At 33.0% G+C, this 12912-nt stretch overlaps 1 protein-coding gene across 14 annotated transcripts in view; it reads left to right on the forward strand.

The window, feature by feature from the left end:
- The window catches only part of MIA2 (MIA SH3 domain ER export factor 2), a 97176-nt gene that overhangs the window by 59029 nt on the left and 25235 nt on the right, over positions 1-12912 (forward strand). For 13 of the 14 annotated variants that reach the window (XM_027521217.1, XM_027521216.1, XM_027521218.1 and 10 more), the window contains 8 exons: positions 1485-1607; positions 3249-3369; positions 4797-4843; positions 5587-5677; positions 8091-8229; positions 9141-9242; positions 10242-10302; positions 10853-10888. In XM_027521217.1, coding sequence (XP_027377018.1) covers positions 1485-1607; positions 3249-3369; positions 4797-4843; positions 5587-5677; positions 8091-8229; positions 9141-9242; positions 10242-10302; positions 10853-10888 — 720 coding nt within the window. The remainder of the gene's footprint in view (positions 1-1484; positions 1608-3248; positions 3370-4796; positions 4844-5586; positions 5678-8090; positions 8230-9140; positions 9243-10241; positions 10303-10852; positions 10889-12912) is intronic. The other variant, XR_003507395.1, reaches the window with a different exon arrangement.

A 12912-nucleotide genomic window follows, 5' to 3' on the forward strand; every position in this document is an offset into this window, starting at 1 on the left:
AATCTGTCAAAATTATCTTACTTTACTAACATACATGGAGAAGGACTAGTTTTTTGTGTGCTAGGGAATATGCTGATGAAACCTTAATTTTGCAGGGAAACCCAGTAATTACTATTTAATAGAATAGAGTTTTAAATTTAAATAAAATTGGCCTTTTTTCCATATATATATGTATATATATATATATATATGGGCTGATTCTTTTGTAAATCACTTGCTGATTGTATTTTTGGGGGAGGGGACCTTTTTTTCTTATTGACTTCTAAAAGCTTTTTGCATATTACAGTTATTAACCCTGTGATATATATAAAGATTTCTTTCTAGTTACTTGCTTGTTTTTAAATTTTAAATTTTATTTCTGTTATTTTTTGATTTGCACAACTTTAAAATAAGCATTATATAGTTAAGTTTATCTTTTATGACAGTCTTTACCTTTTATTTATGTTGAGAAAGTTCTCCTCTGTAAAAGTCTATACAGTAAAAGATTGTTTATGCAGAATTTGATCTATTCTAGATTAAGGGTATTTCTGAAGGTTAGTTAGCCACAAAACGACACATGATTAAAAAATAAACTTTAATATAAATGAGGTATGGCATGTTATATGGGATATAAAGAATGGCAAGAAATGGTCAAATCTAACAAGTGTGTTTGTCTCAGAAAGCTTTTAATTTGATATAAATTTATCATGTAAGTAGTTGAAGAATGTTAGTCTGTTATTTTACTTTAAAACCCATGTTTTAAAAGTTCTTTGAAAAAAGGAGCCCTTCCTCCCTTCCCTTCTTTCTTCATTACACTCCTTCTTCCCCGTCACCTCATTTTTTCTCGCCCTTCTTAGCAACACACTGTGTTGTATAATATTTATTAGTGGTGCATGTGTGCTCAGTTGCTAAGTTGTGTTGGACTCTTTGCAACTCCATGGACTGTAGCCCACTAGGCTCTTCTGTCCATGGGATTTCCCAGGCAAGAATACTGGAGTGGGTTGCCATTTCTGTCACCAAGGGATCTTCCCAACCCAGGGATCAAACCCAGGTCTCCTTCACTGGCAGGCAGATTCTTTACCACTGAGCCACCAGGGAAGCCTATTTATTAGTCGTGCACCTAGGTAATATAAATAAGTGCATCCACACCTGAGTTTGATACAGTAATGAGTTACTTCTTCCTTTTGTGAGGTTCTTTTAATGATACACCTTACATACATAAGTGTGAAAGTGAAAAGTGAAAGTCGCTTAGTTGTGTCCGACCCTTTGTGACCCCATGGACTATACAGTCCATGGAATTCTCCAGGCCAGAATACTGGAGTGGGTAGCCTTTCCCTTCTCCAGGGGATCTTCCCAACCCAGGGATGGAACCCAGGTCTCCCACTTTGCAGGTGGATTCTTTACCAGCTGAGCCACAAGAAAAGCCCATGAATAAGTGTACCTGCACATAAATATGATGAGATAATAAGAGTTGCTTTTCTTTCTCTTTGGGGTTTAAATTTTAGCTTTTACAAGAAGCTGAAGAATGGAGAGAACAAGTGAATGAGCTTAATAAACAGAGAATAACATTTGAAGACTCCAAAGTACATGTCGAACAAGTTCTGTGTGATAAAGAAAATCAGATTAAGGTAAACAGCCCGGCTAGTTTAATGACTGAGTTAAGCTAGAACTTTATACTAATTGTGAAATACAAGAAATTTTGCTTTAGCAGCTTTTATTTTGAGGAGATGTACATTTTGGCAAACATTACTAGTTGTACTGTGTTTTTATTCATGTTGCAAAATGTTCTTTGAAAACTTGCAGATTTGTAGTATGTATGTATACACACACACACACACACACACATATATTCTCTGTGTCCTTTTTTCTTCTCTCTTCTATTTTAGCCTAGATATTTAATGAAGAAAGACAAAGGATTTTGGATTTTGGCTTTTATCTTAAGATTGCCATCTTTTTTTGTTAATGAGAAGAATTGGAAAGAATTTTATAAATTGGACAAATGAAGTTATATGCATTGAATATAAATATGAATATCTTTAATGCCTAGATTAACTGGTATATGTACTTTCACAGAGATGAATATGTTAAGTAAATCTAATTGTACTTTAACTCCATTAGGAATAAGATAATTGGTATTACTGTTAAGATTTATTGATGTTTTTCCTACTTCTTATCTCTCCCTTCTACCAGTTTTTCCTGCCTACACTTTTAAGTCTTATGTTTTTAAGCAGCAAACAGATACTCAAGTATCTGTTTATTATGTTAACTAATATTAACTAATAAGATGTACAACTAACATTCTGTAACCTGCACAGTGAAGTGGATGATGTCACCTTGAAAGCTGTACATTTACACTGCTTACTTCACTGCTAAGGATGTTTCTGGGGCTTCCTCAGTGTCTCAACAGTAAAGAATCCACCTGCCAGTGCAGGAGACCTAGGCTCGATCCCTGGGTTGGGACAGTTCCCTGGAGCAGGCATGGCAACCCATTCCAGGATTCTTGCCTAGAGAATGCCATGGACAGGGGAGCCTCTTTAAGAAAATTCAAAAAGTACTGTAGCAAAACCTCTAATGTTCCGACTCAGATTCTCTTTTACAATTTCTTTTTCTTTTTGTCAGTTGTGTCAGCTGATCTCCTCAGCTAGTTGTTTACTTGAATAAATTGAATCTGTGAAATCGCTTTTTTCATATATCACTTGGGGATTTGTTTAACTTCACACAAAATTTCTTCTCATGTTAGTGACTACTCTTATTGTGGCAAATGAGAGATACCATGTAAGAAATGTTTTGTTACTGTGTAGTCGTGTAAAAATGGGCCATTACTATGTATTCTGTTTATTTGATTTGGGCTTCCTTCGTAGCCCAGACGGTAAGGAATCCACCTGCAACGCAGGAGACCTGGGTTCCGTGCCTGAGTTGGAAGATCGCTAGAGAAACGAATGGCTACCTGCTCCAGTATTGTTGCCTGGGGAATTGCAGTCCATGGGGTCACGAAGAGTCGGGCCTGACTGAGCGACTGCCATTTTCAGTTTTCACTTTTCATATTTGATTAAGAGTAACCAGTTGTTATTTTTTAACTTGTAGACCTTAATAGTAAATAAATGTTAGTTTTTGAGGGTATTTACATATTTTATGCTGGGTAGAGAGTGAGAGCTCATGTACTTTTTGTCCATGTGGGTTGATTTTTAGACTACAGTTATGCATTCAGAGGTTGTAAAGCCAGCATAAGGCATTACCCTCTTTTTTTGCCCCCTTTGGTAAACGTCAAGTCTCTGACAGAGCGCTTACGAAAGATGAAAGACTGGACTGCTGTACTTGGTGAAGAAATTGCAGACGATGATAACTTGGAATGGGAAATGAAGAGTGATTCAGAAAATGATGCGCACCTAGGTATTAAGTCATAACATCATCTCTTACTGAAAATGATGGCTGGCTCTTGTATGTCCTTTTAGTTCCCCATGTGCTATTATAAGACTCCTTATACACTTGTGTAATATTCTTTTCCTCTCTCACTATCAGCTTCAGCTGTTTCAGCTAGGCTAGCTCCATTTCAGTAAATCTTTCTTCAGCGCCTCAGATAGACTTTCAGCCTTCCTCATCTCTGTTCTTTTTATGTGTTGTACATTATAGCAGTCTTTGGCTTCCCTGGTGGCTCAGTGGTAAAGAATCCGCCTGCAATGTGGGGACCACCTGCAATGCAGGAGATGCATGTTTGATCCCTGGGTCAGGAAGATCCCCTGGAGAAGGAAATGGCAACCCACTCCAGTATTCTTGCCTGGGAAATCCCATGGACAGAGGAGCCTGGCCGGCTACAGTCCAAGGGGTCGCACAAGTCGAATATGAAATAGCGACTAGACCACCACGACCACAGCAGTCTTCATATTGCATCATAATTCTTTCCATGCCTGTTTTCCCCTGTACTGTAAGCTGATAAATGGGTGGGTGAGTAGTTGGAAAATTGAGTGTTATATAAATGAATGCCTTAGGGTGCATTTTTTTAGATGGTTCATATCTTGACAGTACTTTAATTTTGACCATCCCAAAGTCTATTGCCATTGCTGGTTGCAGTATGAAAACTCAGCAAAAGTTAGGTTCCCTATAGCCACTTAGTGTATTTTCAGATCAGTTCTTTTGACTTTAAAAAAGAACATCTTGTTTTGATACATAGACTCACAGAAAATCGTAAGAATAGTACAAAGAGGTTTCAGGTATCTTCATTGAGTTTCCCCCAATGATAGTTTCTCTGACTTTTGTAACCTTTCTCTTTTCTCTCCCTCCATTTTCTATATCAGTAAAAAATGTGTGAAGGAGAAGGTGTGATTTTTTAAAAGATTTTCTTTGATGATAACATTAATGTCTTGGAAGAAAAGTACACTTCAAAGTAAAGACATATAGTTCTGTTTGTACTTTTTTACTTCTGCTTTATCTTGTAAGAAATAATTATTTTTCTAATGAGAAAACTCACATTTAATGTTATTTTAATTTGGAATATAATTCTGCTCATATTTTGTCTGATGAGGGATTCTAAGAATAATTGAAACTGGGGGCTAGATTTAGGTGACTACCACATGCTTATTTTAACTCTGTTTTTGGAGTTAGTGGTGAAGAACCGTGTTACGTGATACTATGGTAATTCCATTGCTTTTTTTGTTTAGCTTCCTGGGAGCAGGTCTGAGACCGTTGTGCCTTACGTTAAATTCTCTATTGTAGCAAGGGATTATAAAGCTCTAGTTAAGTGAACTAATAGAATCATTTGGCTGTCTGTTGTGGCATTGTACTGTTTTATCAAGTTGTTATGGTTTTGTTTTTCATTATAGATAATCAACCAAAAGGAGCTTTGAAGAAACTGATTCATGCTGCTAAGGTTTGCATTACTACATAAGAATATAGAGAAACAAATAAAGCATGGATTAAATCCATATATCCTAGTAACTCTTTTAAATGTCCATTTTATAGTTACCATATAAGTGATAGAAGTTTTAGAAGTGATCAGAATTTTCTTCAGTTGCTTTTTAATTTTTTTTATGGTAACTAGAAATTCATATTGTTAGTTTTTAGAATTTATTGTAATAAACATTTTCAAGGTGTGCACTCATTTCTTTGGATAAGGACTGTATTAATGTTTACTACATATTTTCCCATACTTTCCTCTTTGAATGTTCTTCACTCTCGGGTCTCAGTGTTTTCTAATATTCTGCTGCCCCATATCTTATCTTGAGAAGTAGGTACTAGATTCATTTTCTTGTGGTTTATCCCTGTTCTCTTTCATCCTGGTAGTGGTATCCTGATCTTTATTGATCAATGTGAAGTTTCAGTAATGTAGTGTGAAGGTTGCTTTGATCAAAATTTATGTGCTGAAAGCAAACAGCTGCTGTTCAAACATTAATCACTGACTTCTTTATGCCTGTTTTGAGATTTACATGTGTTGATGACTTTGCTAACTTTCTAAGATAGAAACTCCATTGTTGGCTTGTGTAGTCTGGGCAGTAATTTCATCGGAGTGTAAAAGAGCTTCAAAGGATTAGGATGGTATATTGAGATTTTTGTTTGTTTTGGTATAATTGTTTAATGTTGCTTTTTTTCTTCTCCTTCTCCCATTCTTTGAAGTTAAGAGCTTCTTTAAAAACCCTAGAAGGAGAAAGAAACCAAATTTACACTCAATTATCTGAAGTTGATAAAACAAAAGAAGAGCTTACAGGTAGATAATCTATAGACTTACAAAGTTTTTCTAAATAAATACGTCTCCTTATAGAGAATAGAACATTAATTGAATCAATTATGGGGAGATACAATTTGAATTTTTTTACTTTTACTTTTGTTTGTTATTTGTGAAAAGTTAGTCTGAGTTTTCATTGTTGGTAAAGCCATATCGTTTCCTCCATATTTATATAAAATTAATGGCATTATTTTAAAAAAAACTATGTAAAGCTGTACTTTTAATTTCAGTGTCAAATATTTGGTATGGTTTTAGTTGTTTAAAAGTAGCAAATTAAAACTTAATTAAAAATATCTTTGTTAATTGCAAATTTGATTTTTAATAGTGGTACTTCTATATTTCATAGATCTTTTTATGGTACAGTTTTTTCCTCTAATGTCCTTGCATAGTATATTAACATATATGGGAATGATGTTAGACCTGTAGAACTGATTTGTTTTTCATTGAAAAGATTTTTTTTTAATTTTGCTGATAGCGTTTTTTTTCCTAAAGTGAACAAATACTATTATGTTCCAAAATTTTAAAAGTTGATGTAAGTAACATTCCATTTTGTAAAAAAAAAAAAAAAAAAAATTCAGCATAACTGTTAGCAAAAAAAATGATGGAAGGACATTCTCAAATGTCAGCCATGTTTCTCTTTGAATATGGGATCATGGACAGATTTCTGTTTTCTTTTTACTTATCTATATTTTCAAAAATTTCTAAAATAAGTAAACTGTGTTTATAATAACACATTTTTTGAAAAGGTTGAACCACCAAAGATACAGATTATTTAAAAAATTATTGTTGCCCTATTCACATGTAGTTGGATTATTTTTGAATTTTGAAAAACATTAATATTAAAGTTTTGCTAATGTATAGTACTAAAAGCCATGGGAGATTTACAAGAGGAAAAGATATGGAGCCTACTTTCAAGCAAGCCCTATTTTAGTACATTAACAGGCTTTCAGTGAGGAACTGTAGAAAGTGCTAGGATAGTAACAGATTTGCTCACCAGTTACCCCATCACTTCATATGGTATCTTGGCAAATTACTATTTTTCTAAAACTAGTATTTGGAGACTTTGTGTCCCTTCTTGCAAATCTTTCTTATTTTAGGGAGTCATGAAAGATAAATTTCTATAATTGATCTTCTATTCAGAACAGAAAGGTTTTCTTCTGAATTGTTTCTCCTCTGACCTGCTGTTTTTGGTAATCATTTGCAGTGGTATTTTAAGATACAGAGGATTTGAAACAAAATAGTTAATGTAGAAGTGAAAAAATATAATGAAGGTTTAAGTGTTGGTTTAATTTTTTTTCTAAATAGAGATGATCCAATTTTAAAAGAAGTAATATCCAACATGTCAGTTAAGTGACTTAACAATGGCTTGTTAAGAATTGTTAAGATGACATGGCAATGGCTTAAGGCCAAAGGTCAACAAACTTTACTGATCTAGATTTAAAAATTTCTTGGAAAGACAGAAGTGGACAATTTCCTGTACATTTAATCATTTAATGTTAAGGTATTAAACTATCTTTTTGGTGTGTGTATTTAATTAGTAGATGTTTTAGAATAATTATATAATATTACATAAATCAATAAAATTCTAATGATTGTTAGTATGATTTTGGAATTGTCCTGTTTAGGCAGAGTGAGTTTTGCCTTGTTTCAAGATTTGTGGTATGGTCATGATTCATACACATTTTTGGGGGAGATGTCACCTTAGTGTTAGAGGAGTTGAATTATGTTATGTTGAAAGAGAAATAATTTATCTAATTAGTGCATCCACTAATTATTTTATAATCATAATTAATTAGAATTGTTTATTTTAATTTTCATTGGTGATTCTTTTAGGTTGAAACAAAGCTAAATTGGTATTTTCCTTTCCAGTCTTTATCTGGTGTAAGCCAGCAGGACTTTGGGGCATTCATTATCAGAAGATCCAAATTTCTGGCTTGATTTTTAACATGTATAAAAATTTTGGCTTAAAAAGAGGCTGGGTAGAAGTATTAATGGGTAAACTTTTTACTAGGGAAAAAAAGATGCATTATTAATCATGTGGGAGAGGTTCACAGAAAATATTAAGCTAAAGTATTTGCCTTCAAAATCCTCATCACCAAACTTTGAGAATTTTAGTGACTTTTGTCTCCTAGACTGAAAATTAGATGCTACAATTAAAGAGTACTGAAGGTTTTAGAATTTTTTTTAGGAAATCTTTAAATAATAAAAAAATTATAATAATTTATATAGCTCTTTAACATGTTAAAAGGTATTAGGCGAACAAAATATTGATTTTCTGTTGGAAAGAATTTAGTTTATTAATAATTAGTTTTTGTAATTTTTATTTTTATAAAATATTAATGTGTAGCTCAAAATACTTGCTCCCTTAATTGTGATTTAAAACATTTTTCTGTAGAGTGTATTAAAAATCTCCAGACTGAACAAGCATCTTTACAGTCAGAAAATACACAGTTCGAAAATGAAACTCAAAAACTTCAGCAGAAACTTAAAGTAATGACTGAACTATATCAAGAAAATGAAATGATACTTCACAGGTAATAAATTATGTTTGTCACTCCATTGAGTGGCAAATAAAATAGCTTAAAAATGTTTTGCATTCAGCTTATGTGATGATTTAGGCTTCCCTTGTGGAGAAGGCACTTGTGGCTCAGCTGGTAAAGAATCCACCTGCAATGTGGGAGACTTGGGTTTGATCCCTGGGTTGGGAAGATCCCTTGGAGAAGGGAAAGGCTACCCACTCCAGTATTTTGGCCTAGAGAATTCCACGGACTGTATAGTCCATAGGGTCACAGAGTCGGACATAACTGAGCGACTTTCACTGGCACCCCACTCCAGTATTCTTGCCTGGAAAATCCCATGGATGGAGGAGCCTGGTGGGCTACAGTCCATGGGGTCGCTAAGAGTCGGACACGATTGAGCGACTTCACTTTCACTTTTGACTTTCACGCATTGGAGAAGGAAATGGCAACCCACTCCAGTGTTCTTGCCTGGAGAATCCCAGGGACGGAGGAGCCTGATGGGCTGCCGTCTCTGGGGTCGCAAAGAGTTGGACACGACTGAAGTGACTTAGCAGCAGCATGTTATTATTCAAAGTTCTTAATTTATGATTGGGTTGCATTTCATCAATTTATTTTTTTAAGAAAGTTACTTGATTTTGAAACATTTTTTCTTTAATGATAAAAATATAAATGATAATGATGAACTCTTAAAGCTTCTGTATTAGTAGTACTTTATTGGATAAGGTGCTTTACAATTTGAGTCTACAATATTAAATTCCACACTCAGGTACATTTGTTTTTTTCTTACATGTGATGTTTTTATTGATATTTGCAGGTTGCTTTATGGGAAACAGTAGAATAAATCACCAGTTGTGATATAATTAAAAGTATACCGTTGATTATTTTATGACATACAATAACAGAAATAAAACCCTTTTTGTTTTAAGGAAATTGACAATGGAGGAAAATTACCGGTTAGAGAAAGAGGAGAAACTTTCCAAAGCTGATGAAAAGATCAACCATGCAGCTGAAGAGCTGGAGACCTATAGGTATGAATATATTTCACCCCTTTCTTTTTGAGGTAGGAAGGGTATCCATACAAAAGCCCCAAAGCAGAGAAAAAATAACAGAGCACTCAAAAAAAAATCCCCCATAATTTTATTATTTTTCATTTAGATGTCTTGCTCTTATGCGATTATACAGAAAATATAAAAAGGAAAAAAGTTTTTCTTTTACTCTATGTAATTCAAAATCTCTTAGATTAGTTGGATTTGAATATGGGCAATCCTATATTATGTTAAAGTTAAGAACTTTATGAATGTGACTAATTTTAAGGTGTTTCCTCTTTGGTTCACATGGGGAAGAATGTATATAATATTAATCAATTTGAGAAGTATGCTGCAAAAAGAAGAATAAGCCTTAATTAAAGTTATGAAGAAGTGTTTATAAAACCATAAATTTAGTTTTTACCTTAGCTCAATCCTTACTGAAATAATCGATCCTAAAATAATAGAAATAATAAAAACTTAGAGAAAATAAGTGACGAGATTCAGCAGTACTCCAAATAGTTGTGATACTTCATTTTACATTAGGAAGAGCAAGCTTGAATTTTATCCAAAAAAAGTTTTTAGTCTTAAAAAGTCTTTTTATAGTCTTATGAACTTTAAGTCTTTTTAGTTGTATAAAGGTAATAGCATTTCCTTTCTCCCAGGTCTTTAATTTCCTAGAGTTCTATTAAGACTACAGACATCTGAATACATCTCCCAATATGCTTCTTAAAAATGAAAATGAGCCAATATTCCATCTAAATCTTAGGTAAACTCAAGTAGTAGTATTCCTAAAGCTTACCTAATTATATCAGGAAAAAAATATGCTTTAGAACCTTGCAACTAAACCAGCACCACAAAGGTGATGAACATGTGGAATTCTAGCGTGACATGAAACAAAGCAGTCTAGGTGTTAAATTAATTAATATTTTCAGTAGAGATAGTGTGTTCTGTCATTTCTTAGTTTATGTTAAGAGTAGAATGATTGTTTGTTCTTTGTAGAAAGCGAGCCAAAGATCTAGAAGAAGAGTTGGAGAGAACTATTCATTCTTATCAAGGACAGGTATGTGTGTGTGTGTGTAACTTCAAACAGTGGTGATTTGTTTGAATTCACATCTGTTTTGATGCAGGAGTGTAGTTGGTCTCTTGAGGTTTTGCATGTGATGGCAGAACATTTCTAGGGAGCAAAGATTCTGGGACAAGAGACATTGTTTAAAGTTGCTATGTGAACTACTGCTGATTTGGGAATTTGAGTTGTGTAAATAAATAAACATATAGCAGCATTAGGAGCCTATATATATATATATATATATAAAACCAGTCTAGCTGGTTGTCTCTTAATTGGTATCTCCTATTGTAATTGATTATTGTGTAAAACAGAAATGTACTAGACAAAAATTTGAATTGTCTTTACTTGTTTTTGTTTTAGAAGTATAATAGAGTAGATCATATGTATATGAAAATTTGCTTTAAAATAATACTTGCTGACTTTTTAGAGATGATTGAGTTATTTTTGAGTTTATGAGTTTTGTATTAAATCATAGTGGTAGCTATGAATGTTTTTTACAGAAAAAACAGTTAGTAGTAGTATTTTAATGACTTTTCTTTTTCAGATTATTTCTCATGAGAAAAAAGCACATGATAATTGGGTAAGTATTAAATTTTCTTAGGCTTTTTTGTCAAATTGTTCTTTTTCCTAATTTAGATGAGCAGTGTAAAGGTATACTTTTACAACTGAGAAAAAAAGGTAGTGTATAAAGAAATCAGTTTCTTTTAATTTCACCAGTAGTGGAATTATATCCCTTATGAACTAAATACTTTGTTTTGATACAGTTCTTCACAAATCTGATTTTTCCTTCTCTGCTTTTAGTGTTTTACTTCTTGCAAGAAGCTTTACTCTTTGGGGCTTATACTCTGGGGGAGGTGAGGCAACGTTCATGGACTTGTTTCAAGCAGTGGATTGCCAGCTAATTACTTGTGGACAAATTTTTAAAATTCTGTGGGCTTGTTTACTCATCTGTAAAACAGTGGGACTAGCTGAAATAATAATCTAAAGCCCGTCCTAGTTCTAAAAATTATATTAATATAATTCAGGTATCTGATTCTCTGATTTTTAATTACTTGTTACACAGTACAAAAAAGACCATCATGAGAAAGGACATGTCAGTGCTGTGGAGGAACTGTATGAGGAAGTGATAACTATATAGATTTTGAGTAATGATCAGGATGGTCTCTCTAACATGAAGAACTATCATTAACAGCTGGCTTTTGAAAGACTTGCCCCTCAAAGTCTTCAAGGGGAAGTGATTTGCACAGTAGGTGAATATGGGGTCTGGAGTCAGCTTGTTTTGGTTGATATCCTGGTTCTATCACCTACCACCCATTCCTTACCTAAAGACAGAGATATTAGTATCTATTTCACAGTTATTGTGATGACATTAAATAAGATAATTCTGATAGCCAAGTACCTGACATACAGTAGGCATTCAGTAAATGTTAACTGTTAAATTATCACTGTTGAACTGAAGCTTGGAAGATATTTTTATTTTTAGGCATGGATGTTTCTTGGAATGGAGATTTCAGCTTAGAGTAAGAAATTAAATAAGTTGAATATCAGGATCCTTGCCAATTTTGAGCTTTTATATGCTTCTGTAATGAGGGTTCAAGTGAAGATTTGTTATTGAAATAATACACTGGTCTTGGAAATGAATTTAGTCTTCTTCATCCCTTTCTAAATGCTCAGATGAAAATTATTTTTTAAAGATGGAGAGGAACTGATGTTTATTAGTACTGCATATATTTTAGGCACTGTACTCTAAGGCATTTTACATATATTACTCATTCAGTCCACACAATAACTGTAATTCAGGTCTTCCTGATGAGGAAACAGCCCTAGGTCACATGATTAGAGAGTTAAGATTGGAGATTGAAACATTGACCTTTTAGATTCTAAGTCTTATAGATTTGTTTTTTAGACTCCAAGCCTTATACTTTTTCTTTTCAATACATTGAAATTCTTGTTTAGTAAATAATGACATTGACCTTAAATTAAAACATGCAGAAAATATGCCCTTCATGTCTCAAACTAAAAAGATATTTTATAAAAATAATATATACTCATTGAACAAAAATTTATACCATGTAGAAAAGTACAAAGAAGTAATCAGCAGTAGTACTTTAATTTATTCCATGCTTTTATAGATACATTGAGACATAAAGCACATATATATGTTTAAAAAAATAAGATCATATATTAATGTTTTATAACCTTTCTTAATATATCATAGATATTTTTTATGAAGTTTTTCATTTTATACACTTTTAGTTTGTTTCCACTATTTTACTATAATAAATAATTTCTTAATTTTAGATGTTACTTTTTCTGTTGAGCATTTCTTTGCTCCATCCTGTTAGATTTAATTTTCCTTTAAATTGTCATAGTACTTTTTTTTTTTTTTGTATCCTGTGGCAAGTGCTGTGGTTATTTGTATTTGTTCTTACCACAGATTTAAGCTTATAGGGACTGTTTTTCTTTCCTTCTTAACACCTGTTCCTAATAGAATCTTTTTTGCATATTATAAGTGTTCAATATCTGAATATAAATGTTTTAGAATACAATGTGGTTGGTTATTTACTAAAATTACAGTTTTTGCTAACTTCTGGGTGTAAATTT

The sequence above is a fragment of the Bos indicus x Bos taurus genome, chromosome 21 (genome assembly GCF_003369695.1).
Source record: "Bos indicus x Bos taurus breed Angus x Brahman F1 hybrid chromosome 21, Bos_hybrid_MaternalHap_v2.0, whole genome shotgun sequence".
NCBI classification, from domain to species: Eukaryota; Metazoa; Chordata; class Mammalia; order Artiodactyla; family Bovidae; genus Bos; species Bos indicus x Bos taurus.